General features: G+C 34.8%; 1 protein-coding gene across 1 annotated transcript in view; it reads right to left on the bottom strand.

Moving 5' to 3' along the window:
* nav2a (neuron navigator 2a) overlaps window positions 1-19,592 on the bottom strand; it is a 98,460-nt gene that overhangs the window by 40,631 nt on the left and 38,237 nt on the right. Inside the window, 7 exon segments of the mRNA XM_056461087.1 lie at window positions 1,436-1,615; window positions 2,897-3,054; window positions 6,083-6,148; window positions 7,496-7,912; window positions 11,937-12,642; window positions 13,645-13,951; window positions 17,486-17,615. Coding sequence (XP_056317062.1) covers window positions 1,436-1,615; window positions 2,897-3,054; window positions 6,083-6,148; window positions 7,496-7,912; window positions 11,937-12,642; window positions 13,645-13,951; window positions 17,486-17,615 — 1,964 coding nt within the window.

The raw sequence follows: 19,592 nt of genomic DNA, 5'->3' as shown, positions 1-19,592 counted from the left end.
CAGATTTACTGTCCTGCCCATACACTCTGCATTAAAAATGCCTCCCACAAGCAGTTTTTTGGGTTTTTTTGTAATTCGATGCAAAGATGATGGTCTCTATTTTAACGATCGTCTAGGCGCAAAGTCTGAATGTCTGAATCCACTTTTGCTATTTTAAGGACGGAAAAATACGCTCTGTGCCGTGGTGCATGGTCTAACAGGGTTGAGCTTAGTCTCTTAATGAGTTCTGGGTGTGTTTTGAGAATAAACCAATCAGAGTCTCATCTCCAATTCCCTTTGAAGAGTCAGTTGCGTTGCTCCATGTCACATTTGCTATTTACATAGCAACTTTGTAAGTGGAAAACTGAATGCTTCACTAGCAAGAAAAAAGTTAAACCAGTTAAAATTCAGCTCCAACCCTCATCAAACACACCTGAACCAATCAATTAGAACCCACACAGCACTTGATAATTACAGGCAGGTGTGTTTGGTGAAGGTTGCATCTGAAATCTGCAGGAAGGTAGATCTCCAGGAACAGGGTTGAGCACCCTTGAGTTAAACAGACCATCTGCAGCACGAGGATAAAGAATGATCCTCCTTCAATCTGCCTTTACTTTCACTTCTTCTCTTTCGCGGATAAGAAAACATTGCTGTACGTTCTCCACTGAAGACATCCATTAGCCTACATAATTACCTTCGTTTGTTAAGGGCAAAGATTTGTTTCAAAACTATTTTTAAATTCAGTTCTAATTTCCAGCAAACGAATAAATGAACGATAATAATGAAGTGTGGTCAAAAAGAGCTATATCCAAACACACATGCTATGCCCCATATGGTTCAAAGCCTGACAGGTGGACAAATCTAAGCTTGTTTTTATAAAACTAATATAAATATGCATATAATAAATATTACTTATGATAATAATAACATTATGACAATACGTGAATAAACTGAAAAAAGCCCCCTAGATGAAGGCATGGAGGTGTTTATATTTAAGTAGAAAATAATAATTTTTGTAACATTTTAATATTTTCATTTGTTTTTCATTTGTAAAGATATGTGCGTATTGCTCTACATCCTGTGTGTTTTAATCAATGTTTAATTGAGGCGCACAACTGATGCGCTCTGTGCTGGACTTTAGATGCAAAGTCTATTTTTGTTCCTCAAAATAGCAACGCATAATGAAAATTAGGGTTGCGTTGGTCTAAAACTAGCAACACGTGGTGGAAACACATCTTGTGCCCTATTGCGCCGGGTGTATGATAGCGCCCGGCGTAATACATACGCAAATATATAAATATACATATTTTAAAAAAAATCTAAATATTAAAAACTTTGAACCATTTAAGAAGCTGATGACTGTTAAATGCATGATAAGTCTTGTGAAAGGTTTCCATATTTAGAAAGTGGAGAAGATCATATTTGGATCTTCTATCTCCTGCATTTATTTCCTCACCCTCCTCAAAGCCATCCCTGAAGGAGCCAGAGCGGCTCATGGTGCGGGTCTTCTCATCCAGAGACATGCAGGAGTTGCGTAGACGAGAGTCAGCATGGCTATCCAGCGGGTTGTCCTGACTGGTCAAGCTGTTGTTGCGCAGGCTGGCCAGGTTAATCTGAGCACCTGTTGTGGGGCTTCCTGTAAATAACACAAACATACATTCAAATCTATACAACAAGACAAATAATATGTAAAAAATAATAATTATAGAAGACAATTTCTACCACAGAATACAAAAATAAAAAAGCAATTGCGATTTCTTAAAGGAGCAGTATATGTAGGATTCCTGTTCAAATTCAAAATATTGTATTTTTTTTTCTGCAACGCACATGCAGGTTGCCAGATTGATGACACCAATAGGAGTGAGCATGCCTGAAGATTGAGCCTTACACTGTAAGCTGCTCTGCTAATGCTTACTCCTGCAATATTTATATTATTTGCTAAATAAAAATCATCTCTGAACTCTGAACCTGTCTCTCATTTCAGAGGTTTCCACAGTCTTGCGTTGATATACATTGATGCAGCCTTCATAACTAAAATAAAACATGTAATGTTTTCCACCAAGGCAACACGGGGTGCTGAAATATAATTGGGTAAAACTGACAGTGGGCCGGTTATAGAGACCAAAACAAAGGGAGACATTCCGACATGAAACGCACAATTTCAAAGCAGAACATCTGACTTCAGCATTATTTTTCAGATAAGCAAAAGTTCACTTAGCATGGTTCTCAAATATCTGTAAACATATTCTGGTATGTTTATGCTTTAGAAAAGTCAAAAACTTACATAGAGCACCTTTAATCTCACAGTTCTGGCTCAGAACTTTTAGTTTTATATCATGCAATTTTTATAATCATTGCATTATATTTTTTATTTAATATAAACTTAACATTTTTGCTTCCTTTTAGAACTGCAAATTTATTTCTCACAATAACAATAAACAAAACATTTCTATCTTAACTTATTTTTCAGAATTACAAGATATAAAGTTGTGTGCAGTTGTGTGTTTACCGATTTAAATTGTAAGAGATAAAACCTGAATTGCAAAAAGAATTGCTACCTACCTACCTATCATCCATCCATCCATCCATCCATCCATCCATCCATCCATCCATCCATCCATCCATCCATCCATCCATCCATCCATCCATCCATCCATCCATCCATCCATCCATCCATCCATCCATCCATCCATCCATCCATCCATCTATCTATCTATCTATCTATCTATCTATCTATCTATCTATCTATCTATCTATCTATCTATCTATCTATCTATCTATCTATCTATCTATCTATCTATCTATCTATCTACCTACCTACTGTACCTACCTATCCATAAACCTGAAAACGCTCAACCATCTTGGTCGGAAATGTATGTAAAAATGTTATTATATCTTCATGAAATATGAGTTTTACCAAGCTGAGCAAAGTTAAAGCGTGTGCCAGATGGTGACGTCAGGCTGGAGCCGGTGGAGAAAGGAGAGTTGCTGGCTGAGTCCTGCAATCCACCAGCCGAATGTGAGCGCAGCCAATCACGAGCCTCCTCTTGACGCAGCTGTGGTGAGGGGGCGTACCTGCAACAACAGCACAACCCAATCAGCATTCAAACATCACTAACGATATTCTAATTACTAATACTTTTCAATATTATAGTCATTTAAATGATATATTATGCCACATTTCTACTAAAAGTCTAGTACTTATATTCAGAAAGAATACATTACTCTTATAATGTTTTAAAATATGTTTATTTCAAGTCTGAACTCCAAATTAAATGTAAAAATCCTGAAAAAATAGGTTTGTTTCAATAATAATATTAAATTGCTTCGTGTCTACTCCAACTTATTAAGTAAAATCATCAAATATATAGTAAAATTTCACAACAATACAGTCTTTAATGCATTTGTTTTATTATTATTATTATTATTACTATTATTATTATTATTATCCTTGGTGGATACAAGTTTTTTTTCATGTCTTAAAGATCCCTAGTTTAGGGTTTCAATCTAAAATACCCCACTAACATTTAGCATTGAAATTAGAAATAAAAGTTTGTCTGTACAGTAAGTTGAAAGAAAAACATCAATTTACAAAAGTTGTTAATTAACATAAAATACTCTGTACAAAAAGTAACAAGTGCCATGCGCTCACACCAAAACTGCAACACAAAACAGTGCTTAAAAATAAAACAGTAGCCATATTGCATATTAAAACATGAAAAGCATGTATAAAGGTGAGAGAAAGACAAAACTGAAAGAAGTGCCAGTGCAGTCAGAAAGATGTGTGTACTCCCATAATGCACCTGTACGTGTTTTGATCACTGAGAGACGGATAAAAAAAGAAATAGTGAGGGAGGAGAAGAACATGTAGAGCTTGCTCAATCATAAAGGGTTGGTTTTCCAGACACATAATAGAGTTTAATTTTATTATAATTGCACTATTAAAGGGGATTATTCTTTGATCTGTTCTTTGATTAATTTAGAGTTTAAAAATAAAGCTGAATGTACTGTTAAAGTAATTAAAATAATAATAAAAAATTATTTGTAGTCAAAAGTTGTGGATGTTGTCACTAGATGTCGCTTTAGCAAAAAGTGCATTTATGACAAAAAATTGAACTCATGGACATTATTTAATTCTGATTTTTTATATAAAAAAAAGATTTGCCTCTACAAATAGTCTTCATTTTTTCTCTGTTATTCCAGCAGTGAAAACATGCAAACTTTACATATGCTCTATTTATTGTTCTTTAAGCGTTCACTATTATATCCTAGAATAGATTATCTCAAATCTATATGGTCACAAAAGAGCTATATTTAAAAAAATATTAAAAAAATGGTTCTTTAAATTATAAATAATTTAATTATATATATATATATATATATATATATATATATATATATATATATATATATATATATATATATATATATATATATATGTATCTATACATACATATATATATATGTATCTATATATCTATACATACATATATATATATATATATATATATATATATATATATATATATATATACATATATACACATATATATACATATATAATGTGACCCTGGAGCCAGAAGCGGACTTAGTGATTTGGGGGCACTAAACAATTCCAGGTATGGGGCCCAAACATTGAAACTCAAAACATTCCCTTTCTGTATAGATCTCTCATAGATATAGATTTTCTCTATGGATTCTCTGTAGATTCTTTTTTTGTTGTTGTTGTTGTTGTAATAAATAAACTGCATGTTAAGTGGAATTATTATTTTCTTAATGTAAAATTAAATACAATAAATAAATAAATTTAAAAAAAAACAAGTTCACAAAGTATGTACAGTTAATTAGCCGTATTTGTGGTTAGATTTTAATATTTGCAAAATGGAAGGAACGTTCCACTATTCATGGGGCCCCCAGTAAGAAGTAAGGCAACATATGATAGAAAATGTATTTTAAAACTATATTATTAATATAGGCTTATTGGCATTAATCAGGGCCATATTTGTTGTTAGATTTTAATATTTTGGTTAGATTTTAATGTTTGCATATACAGTAGGAACGATCCACTATTCATGGGGGCCTCCAGTTTTGAAAAGAAGTAATAACATTAAAATCTTAATGGTTATGAACAGATTTAACAACAGAGAAAATTTATAATAGAACTATACTATTAATATAGGCTTATTGGCATTAATCAGTGCCATATTTGTGGTTACATTTTAATATTTTGGTTAGATTTTAATATTTGCAAATGCAGTATGGAAGGAACGTTTCACTATTCATGGGGGCCCCCCAGTTTAAAAAAAAAAAGTGATAACATTAAAATCTTAATGGCTATAGACAGATTTTACAATATATGATAGAACATTTTTTAAAGAACTATATTATTAATATAGGCTTATTGGCATTGATCATGGCCCCCTAATTCCCCATTAAAAAATGGAGGTTTATACATCACAAGAAAGCTAAATAAAAAAAATTCTATTGATGTATTTTGTTATAGCAAGGGATAATATTTGGTTGAGACAACTATTTAAAAATCTGGAATCTTAGGGTTCAAATAAATCCAAACACTTAAAGTTATTGTAATGAAATGTGCTTAGCAATGCACATTTATAATTCACAATTGTGTTTTGATATATTTCCAGCAAAGAGCCTACAAAATATCACCATGGAATATGGTATTTACTTAAAATGCTAATACATTTTGACGATAAAGTTAAAACTATATATATATATATATATATAATAAATATAATACAAAGAAAATATCAACAGAAAATGAGAAATATTACAATAATAATAATAATTTTTCACAACATTACTAAAATAATGTAAAATAACTAAAATAAATAACTAAAATACATTTATTTTACAGTAAAAGAAGAGAAAGCTGCTAAAAACATTACAATACTTTATATTCGCTGCTTTTAGGAGTTCACCAGTACATAGATGGCCAAACTATGAGAGGCAGATTTTTAAGTGCATGGGGTCTTTAAAATTATAAACTTGAGCAAACACAAAGACTCAAAGCCATGTCAGGAGTAAAAAAATAAAAATAAAAAGCAGTTTATGTGGAGCCAAAAGCTACAGGACATTTTACCTGTCTTGTTTCCTTGGCAAAGTGTTACGGTTGAATTTAGGACTGTTAGAGGGAGAGGAGAGGGGACTGGGGAAATGTGGAGGGGGACACAGGAAAAGCATCGGATCAATACAAAATTAAAGACACCCCAAACTAAAGAATCCTGTTCCTTAAGCAAATGTATTGAGTGACTCAAAGCATTGTGATAGAATGATTGCTTCATTTCATTTTGTGAACTTTATTCATTAATTGGGATTGTCAATGAACACAGAATGATGTAACATAAACCGAATGAAAATCTGAATTTTTTTTATTAGTTTTTTCTTTTATATAATGAAAACACTGAACTAAAGCTCCCAGTCCTCTTAAAATCCACATATTTTCCTTTATTGAAACTTAGGGATTCACATAATTTCTTAAATAATTCAGTTACCGTTTCACACATTTACAGTTGAAGTCAGAACTATTAGCTCTCCTGAATTATTAGCCCGCCTGTATATTTTTTCTCCAATTTCTGTTGAATGGAAAGAATTTTTATAAACACAATTCTAAATATAATAGTTTTAATAACTCATTTCTAATGACTGATTACTTTTACCTTTGCCATGATGACAGTATATACATAATATTTCACTATATATTTTTCAAGATACTAGTATTCAGCTTAAAGTGACATTTAAAGGCTTAACTAGGTTAATTAGGTAAGTTAGGGTAATAAGGCAAGTCATTGTATAACGATGGTTTGTTCTGTAGACAAGCAAAAAAATATTGCTTAAGAGGGCTAACAATTTTGACCTTAAAAAATGGTTAAAAGAAAGAAACTGCTTTTATTCTAGCCGAAATAAAACAAATAAGACTTTCTCCAGAAGAAAACATATTACAGGAAATACTGTGAAAAATTCCTTGCTCTGTTAAACATCATTTGGGAAAAGTAAAAAAAAAAAAAAAAAAAAAAAAAAAAAAAAATCACAGGATGGCTAATAAATTTGACTTCAACTATATACTTTCAAGGATAGTTACCAGCTATGCTGTAAAGATACATTAATTTAATAGCTTTCATTTAAGATTATTTTATTTCTAACGGGCACTCCTGTTCCTCCATATAAAACAGTGAGCATTCAAAATGCTGAGAAGCAAGTTTATTACCTGCTGAAGTGACATCAAACCAATCACCTGTGCGATGTAGTTGACTTAGAAGCAGATAAGGCCTGACCCATCAGTTTCAGAAGTTCCATAACAGAACTTTGTATATTACATATTTTCTCATGTAAAAATGTAATCAATGTATCTTTAATATAAACTTCATAACCATTTAGGAGACTTTTCCCCACATACAGGGGTTGTTAAATGTGACCAGAAAGAATCATAAACCGATTCAAAATCTAATTCAGATAAAAAGTGATTATTAGAACTTTATGTTTTTCTCAGACTCACCTCTCTGACATGCCAGTCTTGGCACTGCCCGTTCGCATAAGTGCCGGGTGGACATCATCACGGTGATGCCCGCTGCCCACAGACATGTCGATGGACTCGCTGCTGGTGTGCATGCTGCTGACGGACGGGTACCCGAGGGCCGAGGAGCTGCTGATGGTGGTCCCCCAGGTCCCGGTGCCCGTAGAATACACAGAACCAGGACTCGATGCCTGTTCGCTGCCCCCTATGCTGGCACCTCGACCCCCATACAGAGGACTGCTGCCGCCGCTGCCTGGGACAGTAGAGGGGGAGTCCAGGGGCCCGCCGGAGGACTGGGTATGACCGAGGGTGGCGTGAGGGTTGGAAATGACCACTGAGTTTTTCATGCTCTCTGCGGTGGTGACTGGGGCTTGCTTGGCAGCTTTGCCTCCAAAAAGTCTGAGATGAAGGAAGAGAAGTGGAAATTATGTTTAAAAATGAACTGAAAGAACAACAAGCTTAGACTGTCATGGTTGTAGGTGTGTTCGCACTTTTAGTATTGTCTGTGTTGTTGTCACGTGGTTATGTTTTGCTTACCTCCACGTGCATTGTGGCATGTCAGTGTTTTTGTGGTCACATGGTTTATTGCTCTGCCGATTAGCTGCGGCTAATTACCACGGCTATACCCAAGTGGTGGTCCTTTGTTTCATTGTCAGTTCGTTATTATTTGTTCACGTTTCTCTGTGTCTTGTCATGACTCTGGTGGGCTATCTCTGGATTACCTGGTCTGTTTGCCTGGTTTCGGCTGACTTCTGGACACTATCAGCTCACGTCTCTGCCATGTCTTTAGCTCACACATATTTACACTGTTTGGAATCTATTGCACTATTACCTCTGATCAATAAAGAGACACCTGTGTCCTGGATTCATCTCTGTTGCATTATTATTATTTTTGTGAGCATGACATAGAAAGCGTAATTGAAATATTAAGAATGAAATGTTACATCAAATGACTTATAGAAGTGATTCAATAAGTTGACTTATTCTTCTAGTTATTCTCCTATGTAATAAGTTGTATTATATAGTTGAAGTCAAAACTATTAGCCTTCCTGTGAAATTTGCAATTCTTTTTCGAACATTTCCCAAGCGCTGTTTAACGGAGAGAAGATTTATAAACACATCTTTATTTTTTTTTCAATAACCAATTTCTTTAGTCTTTGTCATGATGACAGTACATAATATTTTACTAGTTATTTTGCAAGATATTCAAGTTCAATTTAAAGGCTTAACTAGGTTAATTAGGCAAGCCATTGGACAACGGTGGTTTGTTCTGTAGCCAATGAAAAATATATAATTCTTAAGGGGGTTTATAATATTGCCCTTAGCATTTTTTATTATTTTTTTTTAAACATATTTAAAATACCATTTTTATAAATAACTTTTAAATAGTTTTTAGAAATGTTTTTGATACATAAGATATATATATATATATATATATATATATATATATATATATATATATATATATATATATATATATATATATATATTATTTGCACCATAAGGAAATTAGCATATTCCAGTATGCTTAAAATAATTTTTCCTAAAGCCTGAATTAAAAACAGTTGCAAATAAATACAACGGAGAAGTGAGTTTATCTATAGCCTTAAATGTAAAAAACAAGAAAAACTAAACAATGTGCCTCGATCTTTTTTTTCGCTAAATCGTTTTACAGAAAGTCTTTTTTTTTCTCAATAAACATCGTTGCAGACTTGTCTCTAGAATAATCTCCTTTGGTTTCTAGATGACATGATGTTTCCTTCTAAAGTAGATTAACAATTTTATAATCTTTTATAAGTATTTAGAATCTAAAAAAACTATATTCTAGAGATCTAGATCCCCATTAAACAAACTTCACCCAGTGAACTGAGATGTTCAGAAGAACATGATAATTACAGACAGGTGTTTATGATCAGGGCTGGAACTGAACTCTGCAGGTTGGTAAATCTCCAGGAACAGGATTGTGCAAACCTGACTTGAGGGTTAAGAAAATCCCTAAATATTAGTACAAAAAGACTTCTCTCAATTTTAATTGTATGTCAACATGTGAAGCTCAAAAGAAAAACATGGGTTTATCCTTAAAAACAGTGGGAAAAGATTAAACACACTTTGCTCATCAATAAAAAGAGTGTCTCCGAGGGAATGGCGAGCCACCCTGGAGAGTCGTGATCCATGACCGCCATAAAGCAGGTTATGTAAACAGCTTCAGAAAGAGCCTAATCATGGTGCTGGAGGAGGTTACAAAAACTCATTCCTTCTTTCACATGTTTGGCTATTCAAGAGGGGCCTGCCATGATGAATACAGCCATTAATTGAGGAAGCGTCACTGGAAACACTGATTTATGAGGGTGAAATTCTGTGTGTGGTAAGATTTTTGCTGTTTGTTCAACGTGTTAAGAACACAAATCTTTGAAAATGTGTGACAATTTGTTTATATACAGTAATGTTAAATCCATTAAACTTGTAGCAGATAAAATAAAATAAAATAAAATAAAGGGCGACACGGTGACTCAGTGGCTAGCACTGTGGCCTCACAGCAAGAAGGTTGCTGGTTCGAGTCCCGGCTGGACCAGTTGGCATTTCTGTGTGGAGTTTGCATGTTTGCCCCGGGTTTGCGTGGGTTTCCTCCGGGTGCTCCGGTTCCCCCCACAGTCCAAAGACATGCACTATAGGTGAATTGAATAAACTAAATTGGATGTAGTTCATGTGTGTGAATGAGTGTGTGTGGATGTTTCCCAGTACTGGGTTGCAGCTGGAAGGGCATCCGCTGTGTAAAACATAAGCTGGATAAGTTGGCGGTTCATTCTGCTGTGGCGACCCCTGATCGATAAAGGGACTAAGCCGAAGGAAAATGAACGAAAGTAAAAATAAAATAAATAATTTTGTGTTGGGACAATTTTTTTATAGCTAACTGGCTAGTGGATGTGTAGTTCAAAGCAGGCTTTGTGTGGGGTATTAAGAGGGAACATGTCAACAATAAAAGTAATCTTAGGTGTTTTAGGTAATCTTTTTAGTTTGGAGATTTAGAAGAGTTTCATTTGAGGTTTTGATTTTTGAGGTTAACTCTGTGCTGAAGTGTAACGCTAACGCTTAGGGTATTGGTGGCTTCATTAACAACACCATTTGTTTTTTCATTCAATGAGCAAAAACTGATCAAATAGCAGTTATACAATGTCTTTATTTGCTTAATACATGTCACACTCTTATTCGTGAAATTAAGTATTTGCATAAGTAGACTTTACACACAAAGTCAATGGAAAATACACTGTAAAAAATATCCGTGAAAATTTCCATATTTTGTGATTCATAGGTGTTTACCATTTATTTATTGTAATGAATTGCATTATGGCACTTTGATCAGTTCTGATGTTGAAAATTCAACTCTGCAGTTTAACAAAGTGACTTAATTTTGACATTTTTGTAGTTTGAAAGTTTATTACCAGGTTTTTGAAAAAAAAAGTCTTTTCAAACTATTAATGTTAATAAAAGAAATTTGACTCAGAATTTACCTCAGTTGCATCTTCCGTGGAGATTCAAATAATTCTAGCAGAAAATTCACTTGAGGTGAAAAACATCCCAGGAGTAATCTGGGGAAGTGACGAAGTTTAAACTGCAATAGTTAATAAAAGATTCTGACTATTCAAAGTATGTGATTAAAATGCCCCAACAAGAGTAAACTGTGTTTATGCACAATTCTTAAGATAAGTGTTTTGATCTCATTTGCTCAGCATGAATTTGCTATTGGGTTTCATTTGGCTCAATTAACCTTTGTGTATTGTTCAAATGGACTACCCTTTCATTCTGTTTGTGGCTGTTTTTTCCCCATTGACTTCCATTATAACATAATGTTTTGATTGCAAAGCCTTGACACCAAATCATCATGCATTCTTGATTGTTGGTGGTTTTCTCTGTCGGGAAGAGGTAAAATTTGTAATTTTTACTGTTGCCCATCAGCTGGCACCATTAATCCTTTAGACAGACCTGTGCAAAAAGTTTCTGTTTTTTTATATGGAGGTCTATACATGCTTAAATACACTTGCTATGTTCTGACCAAAAACAATCCAACAGTCACCAACAATCAAGAATGTATAATAAAATGGTGTCAAGGCTTTGCAATCTAAAAATGTCATTATAATGAAAGTCAATGGGGCAAAAGCAGCCACGAACATATTGAAAGGGTAGTAATTTTGTCCAGAGTGCATTGTTGAGTTTTTGAAAACTTTCAAAGTACTTTCCCAAAATATGTGTCAAAATAAGATTAGGCTCCAAAACTTATTCCATTTGCTGAAACACATAGATGGTTGTGGACAAATTAAGACTCAAAATCCTCCCAGAGTGGATGAAAACATCCCCAACAGCACAGAAGAGTTAAGTTGAGATGTTTGGAACATGTTTAGTAAATACAAAAAGTTTCTTCACATACCTTCGCAATGTTGGGGACGAGACCTCGCTGTACTTGTTTCCCTGTCTAGCCGTCTGAGGAATAGTCGCTGCCCCTCCTCCTGAAACAATCGGGTTGGTTCTCGTGCTGTCAATATCTGAGGCCACTCCCTTCTCCTTGTCCGTCTGATTGGCTTGGATTGCGTGCCCATTGGTTTTAGGGCAAGGATCTCTGGGTTTATTGGCTGTAACAGCAGTAAGGAGTGGTGCTCGGGTGAGTAGGCTTGACTCAATACTGCTTGTGGAGGACCGGTTTCCATTACGGGCCGCGGCTCCGGATCGAGAGGGTCGAGGTAGACTTCGGTACTGCAGCGTTGAGCGAGCACTGGGCGACAGGTAACCATCCTCTTGAGGGGGCAAAAAACCATCCACAGCCCCTTTTATTGACCCTCTGCCACCAACTAGAAGAGCGGAGGATTTGGGAATTTTGCCCAGCGTGGCGGAGCCACTGGTAATGGTGGCGCCACTGGCTGTCACTAATGTAATGCTGGCGGTGGTTATGACATTGGACGTGTTGTGGACGCCGTTGGGTTTCTTGAAACCAAATGTGCTTGTAGGGACTCGGCCTGTGGTGGTTTTCTTGGCTTCGTCTCCGCTGCTGCGGCCGGTGTCCGAGGAGGAATGCTGGAGGATGTTGGAAGAGGGAGACATGCGACCTTTTTCAGAGACCTTGGCGTCATCCGTTTTGCCTAATGGATGAAAAAAGGTTACAGCTGGATGAGTTGATAATGCATAACACTTGCAGATAAAGTCAAACACTGTGTGGGGTATTCCAAAGTGTGATTAAATTAATAGATGTATAATTTTATAATATATGCAATTTATGATTTATGAAAAACAGCTCCACGCTTGCTGTGCTTCTATTTTGGTTTATGCAACTGCTATATTTTTTTTACTATAAAACATCAACAACAATAATTATACAAATAATAATAATAATTATTATTATTATTATTTTCATATTTAATTAGTCATTAATAAATAATAAACATTTTATTTACTTTGTTTTAATAAATAAAAAATGTTAACCAAAATAACACCGTACTATTGATATTGCTGTTTTTATTTTTAATAACAACAATAATGACAATATAATATAACAATATAATATTTCTTGTTCTTTTTATATTGTTATTAAATAGTAAATGTGTAAAATGTGATTCTATTATCAATATTGCTCTTAAAATATGACAAAATATCAAACTAATTAAGATTTAGCACAATTTTCTTCTTGGAAAAATTAAAAAATATTTCTAATAAAGGGAAAAAAATATTTTACAATTGCAATACTTTATTAAAGCTATATAATTTGACAGGAATAAAGTAAAACAGCATTTTTCCTGATCTGCTGTGTTTGTTTTAAAGGTTGCTATTTAGAAGTCACTATGACTACATACTTTATACACAATGTTTATTACATATTTATGCAACTATATAAACATGATAAAAAAACGGTTTCATTATTGCCACTATTTTAATTAAAACAATTGCGCAAATTAAGATAAAGCACTCTTACAATATTTCCTTGTATAAAATAATAAAATCAATATAAAGAAGATGAAGACAAATTCCACTGGATGATTTACTGTGAACTGCCTAGATGTCTATCTATTTAATGAAAAACCATACTGCGATATGTTTTATTTCAATCAATTACATGAACTAACTCCTTTAGAAAAATGAACACCTACCCGTCCCTTGTGTCTTGATAATGCTGGATCCTGAGGAAACAGATGTACTCTTGGTTCGGGGTACAGTCACTCCGACCTGTGCGCTCATGCCTCTCCTCCAGGAGCCCGTCTGAGTGATGGGTGCAGTTTTCCGTCCAGAACTGCTCTTATCCGACTCCTCCGATACATCCGAAGGGTTTCGACGCCACTTCAGGCCCGAGTCTGTTTTGATGCCGCAATCCAACCCGCCATCAGACTTCTTGACCTCATCGATGGATCGAGGAGTGCTGCGTTCGGCTGCTGAATGCTTCTCCGCATCCGTCTGAGGCTACGGAAAACACAGATAGTGCACTGTTAAAAAATACTGCAACCTTTCATTTTTAAGTTGAATTAAATCAACTTTACAAGTCATTTTAATGTACAGTTAAAGTCATGTTATCGTGATTATCATGATTCCATCAATTTTATAAAGCACCCACACTTACCAAATTCACCATTACAATATAGTAAATGTTCAGAAGAGCCAAAACTTTAAACTCAAAGTATTTGCTTTTGTTTCAGGCTTATTTGTTGCACTCTTTTATTGTGAGATGGAATGTCAATTGCTTTGGCTTAAATATTGACGCTTTATGAGGGTCTCTCGAGCACCGGAATGTGAAAGTTGGGTTCAAATAAACAGAGAGAGAAGCGAGTTTCATGAGAAGAAAGACGAACATAACCTCTTTGTGTAAGATGTAGCTGGATCACAAATAAATGTTGCGCAGAGGGGGAAATACACAAAGAGAGGAACTGAGAACAATAGTGGTTTAGTATGGATCGATCTCCAATTACTGTTTAAAAAGCTTGGGGTATAGAAATGAAATACACTGTAATGAAATACAGTGTGTATGCAGGCAGTTTAGTATTCCACCATGATTGATACAGTAGGTACAGTAAGCCAATGTTTTAGCCATGATTTTAACACGGATTTTGGAAAAAAAAAAAAGAAACCGCAAATTGTTTTCTTCTTGGACTTTGGTTTATCACTGTTAGGCATGGGACGATAACCGTTTTCAAGGTATACCGCGGTTTGGAAAAGTCAAGATTTTTTATTTACGTTTGTTTTGTCATTAGTTTGTTTTTAGTACATCAGTATCTCCAGCATAAAAGATATTCAAAGATGCCATTTTAAATTGTAAAGAAATCTGTGTTTTTGAAAGCAGAAGTCAATGATTTATTTGAACATCTGACATGTTTACTGTTCCAAAATATTTTAAATGTTTCTCCAAAAATATATTGTGTTCAAAGGAGAAATAGTTTTTGTTTTATACCCAGATTTTTAAAAAGAATATATATTAGAGCGGTAATCACAAAACCGTGAAACCGTGATATTTATATCCAAGGTTATCGTACCATCAGAATCCTATACCAGCTCCATGTCTAATCACTGTTAACTCAAAGTATCTACAAGCTTAACATAGACAGGGTAGGAAAAAATGCATCACTATGATAAACTATAAATTACGTCTGTACAACAATTTTTAGAGATCAGCAGAGATCAGAGTAATTAAGGGTGCTTTCACATCTGTAGATCTATTCTTTTGTTCTGAAACAGGGATTAGAATTGCTGCAATGTTTATTTTTGTTTTTGGTGTAATTTGCTTTCACACGGTACACTTTCTAAAAGGACCAAAATAGTTTAAAAAAAAGTCACGTGCGAGTAAACTCTACTCAAATTGGTCAGAGTTTCAGGGTTTATTTTTCAGAGTCCCGGGGATTCCACTCAGCTATCATACGTTGTTATTTTAATTTATGATGATAAGCAATAAGAAATTATAAAGCCAAAAGGTGCACTTTAATTTTGACACCCACATACAATATAAATCAGAAAGGTAAGACTCATTTCATTTTTCAAGGGTTGTAAAAATCTACCTATTGAATCAATCAATCTATTAAATAAAAACCGCTGGCTAGAATTATGTATAGGCTTAAATTACAGAGAGAAATAACAGATGAACCGAGACTGCAGTCAGATTGTGTCAGTGCAATAATAAAAGAAACAATAGGCCTAATCCAAAATATTATAAGATTCAAATCTAAAAAAAAATCAGACGGTAATTTCAGTTCAATTCAATTCAATTCACCTTTATTTGTATAGCGCTTATACAATGTAGATTGTGTCAAAGCAGCTTCACATAAAAGGTCACAGTAAATAGGAACAGTGTAGTTCAGTTTGTAGTGTTTAAGTTCAGTTCAGTTTAGCTCAGTTCAGTGTGGTTTAATAATCACTACTGAGAGTCCAAATACTGAAGAGCAAATCCAACGATGCGCAGCTCTATAGATCCTGAACCATGCAAGCCAGAGGCGACAGCGGAGAGGGAAAAAAAAACTTCACTAAAGGCGGAAGTGAAGAAAAAAAACCTTGAGAGAAACCAGGCTCAGTTGGGCACGACCATTTTAATTTCTCCGCTGGCCAAACGTCTTGTGCAGAGCTGCAGTCTCAGTGGCGGAGGCTGGAAGCTGGCCTTAGCGAAGACTCGTCTGTCTCGGTAATTTAAGTCAATAAATAAATAGCTCTCGTTAATATTTCAGCATGGTTTCACTTGCGTATTTGACATGAAACACACATTTACTGGTAGGAATGACATCCCGCCCAACTTGTAATTCTTTCTTCATTTAGCCATATATGCCTATTACTTAACCATAATACACTGTGATATAGCCTGGTTCGTTAGTTCGTTGGATCATATTGCTTTCCCACTACAATCAATCCGCACCAGACTTTATTTTAATCAAGCCGAGACCACTTTATTCAGGTGGTCTCGGACCGATGGTTTTGGCACAGATCCGAGCGCAATTGCTAGATTCACATATGCCAAACGAACCACAGTAACTGGGCAAACGTGACAGCCACGCTAACTAGACAATTGTCTAGGTGTGAAAGCACCCAAAACGGAACAACGATTTCCACAAATTTGGCTTATGGGCTCTGATAAATGTACAAATATGTGATACTGGATAAAAGTGTTTATAAATAAATCCATAACATCGTGTGTGTGTGTGTGTGTGTGTGTGTGTGTGTGTGTGTGTGTGTGTGTGTGTGTGTGTGTGTGTGTGTGTGTGTGTGTGTGTGTGTGTGTGTGTGTAAAAGTGTATGTGGTTAACAAGAACCATACAAAATTGTATAACGATATGGGTATGACCTAGTTGCACTTGTTTAAGGTTGTTAGGAAGACATGCCTTGTTCCTCATAATTAAAAAAAAATACTAAAAATATACTTAAGAGGGTTTTAATTTTGCCACAGGTTTCCTGTGGGGGTTAAATTTATTGGTAGGGGTAGGATAAGCCCATATAATAATAAAGTTTTTTTAAATGTTAGTATCAGTATTGTTTGTTTTAGGATATCTATAAGCTAGTCCGCAACAAAACAGTGACAAAATTTGCATTTAGAAGATAAAACAGAAATAAACATGTTTGTAGTTTGTCACTTCCACCTATATAGATCAACGGTTTGATTCACGTTACCTCATACTTAATTTTCTCATCAAATCTTGACCAATCAAATGCTCTCTAGTATCTGATATGCCCCACCCCCTTCAAGACGCTTCACATTAGATGCGCTTGAACTATACCACTCTCACAGGAAGAGCTGAGATAAAACAAAACGCTATTGGTTGTTTTGTTTTTTAAAGGGGAGGAGCTACTCTATGTCCCACCCTCTTTTTATGTTTTGGTTGAGATTATGCCAAACATCGAATAAAATAATGCACATTTCAAAGCCCTTTATAGGACCTTTAAAGTACAAAATACACTATGCCAAAGGAGAGTCCTTGTAGTGTTTGTGTGTATGTGTGTGTGTGTATAAACGTCTGCAGTTCATACCTGTCCGTTTAGACCCTTGCGGGACGCAGCTGGTGTGTTGGCGTAAGAGCTTATGGAGGAGCTGGTGTTGATGTCATCAGTATCAATCGCATCACTGATCCCACTGCTGACTGAGCTACTGTCATCCCAACTGAAAGACAGAACAAGAGAGAGAGAGAGAGATTTCAGAAAAAGTGTAGTCTGGAAACATTTCATCAGCACACATTTGCTCTCAAAAGAAGCATTAGTGATTTTTGAACCACATTATAGAGATATATGAAGAACACACAATATGATACGCTTAACTTTCCACTTTTGGCTCTGCTCAGGGTCACAGTGGTTAACCAGAGTGACTGATCACTGTGTTTAATATCATCCACTTGCTTACGGGTGGCCATATTCATTCAGACCGTACTATGACAACAGAAGAAAACACAAACAAACACACACACCAGCGTAAACACACCAGACACACAAAAGAACAAGTGAACTGTTTGACCTTTAACCCAAATTTATCATAAACAGAAGACGAAATGGAGGAAAGTTGGGGTGGACAAAAATATTCTATAATGTCTACATACCTGCAGCATATCTCAATGGATAAATGCCTTTATTGGGTAAATTTGACAAGAAAAATCAAATACAAATGAAGAATATAAACAGAAAAAGTAAAGTCTATGAAGAGACAAATCTATAAATCAAGCCCATGTAAAGTAGTAGTTTAAAAAAAAATCTGTGTCACTTTATATTAAGTGGCCTTAACTACTATGTATTACACTGAAATTAATCATTCATTACTATGTACTTATTGTGTAAATACATGTTTTTACATTGAACTTATGATTGATTAAATACTTGCCTGTAATTACATCGGTAATTATTTCTGTAAATACATTTGGAATTACACTGACCATCCCTTACACCTTGACCCTAAACCTACTGGAATCCCACCTCAAGAGCACCAGAAGTCTTCTGCAATACATTATCAAAATCAGAATCATAAAGAGCTTTATTGCCAGGTATGTTCACACATACAGTGCTTCTACAGCGCAACAGAATTACAGAGAGAGGACAAAAAACAGATAATAACTGTATTTTAAAAATAGAAGTAAGTAGTGAATGCAAATATACAAATTGACAAGTGTTTGTACAGGTATATTACTATATACAACGTTATATGTGCAGCTGTTATGTCCAAACTGGCATGTAAAGTATGCTGTTATATAAATAAGTGTATATGGGTATAAAAAGTAGTGATGTTTGTTTCACAATTAGTATCATAAAGTGTTCATGAGATGGATTGCCTGAGGGAAGAAGCTGTTTCTCTTTCAGGCTATTCTGGTGTACAGTGTTGTATAGAGTCGACCAGAAGGTAAAAGTTCAAAGAGGCAGTGTTCTGGGTGTGAGGGGTCCAGAGTAATTTTGGCAGCTCTGAATAAGTACAGTTCTTGGAGAGTCATTGGATTATGAACATAATAAGTACATTGTATTTATTTTTTGATGCAAGTACATAGACATTAAGGCCACTTAATATAAAGTGAGACTAAAAAAATATATATTCAATTTACATCAGCTTGGTGTAATTCTTAAATAAATCTCCAATAAACCTGAAAAGTACTTGTTGAGGAAGTTCGAATCACAAACCTTTAGCGAATCTTGTTCGACAAACACCTAGACAGTAGGATGTGTAAATCAAGTATTGAAAAAAGACATAACCATGCTATTTTAGTCCATTAAAGTGAATAATCCACTCAAAAATGTACATTTTCTCACACTTTTTCAAGAAATTCTTTCTTCTGTTGAACACAAAACAAGACATTCTGAAGTATGTTAAAGGGGAAAAACCAATAGTAGGAACAAAACATACAATGGAAGTCAATGACTGCTTTTTACCCAACATTTTTTAATATATCTTAAGGTTTTAGAATGAGTAAACGATGACAGAAGTTTCATTTTTTAGCAATTTGTCCCATTAAAAAGGTAACACATAATACAGATAAACACTCTCTACCTGACTCGATGTCTGTGGCCGCCAATGATACCAGTAGCCGGAGCGGAAATAAGGAGATTTATCTCAGAGAAAAAATGCCTCATGACCTTAAATTCAAAATGCGCTCACACACAAAAA

Source organism: Danio aesculapii, chromosome 7 (genome assembly GCF_903798145.1).
Source record: "Danio aesculapii chromosome 7, fDanAes4.1, whole genome shotgun sequence".
In the NCBI taxonomy this organism is placed as follows: domain Eukaryota; kingdom Metazoa; phylum Chordata; class Actinopteri; order Cypriniformes; family Danionidae; genus Danio; species Danio aesculapii.
The sequence above is the reverse complement of the archived record's forward strand: the minus strand, read 5'-3'. Positions and strand labels throughout refer to the sequence as shown.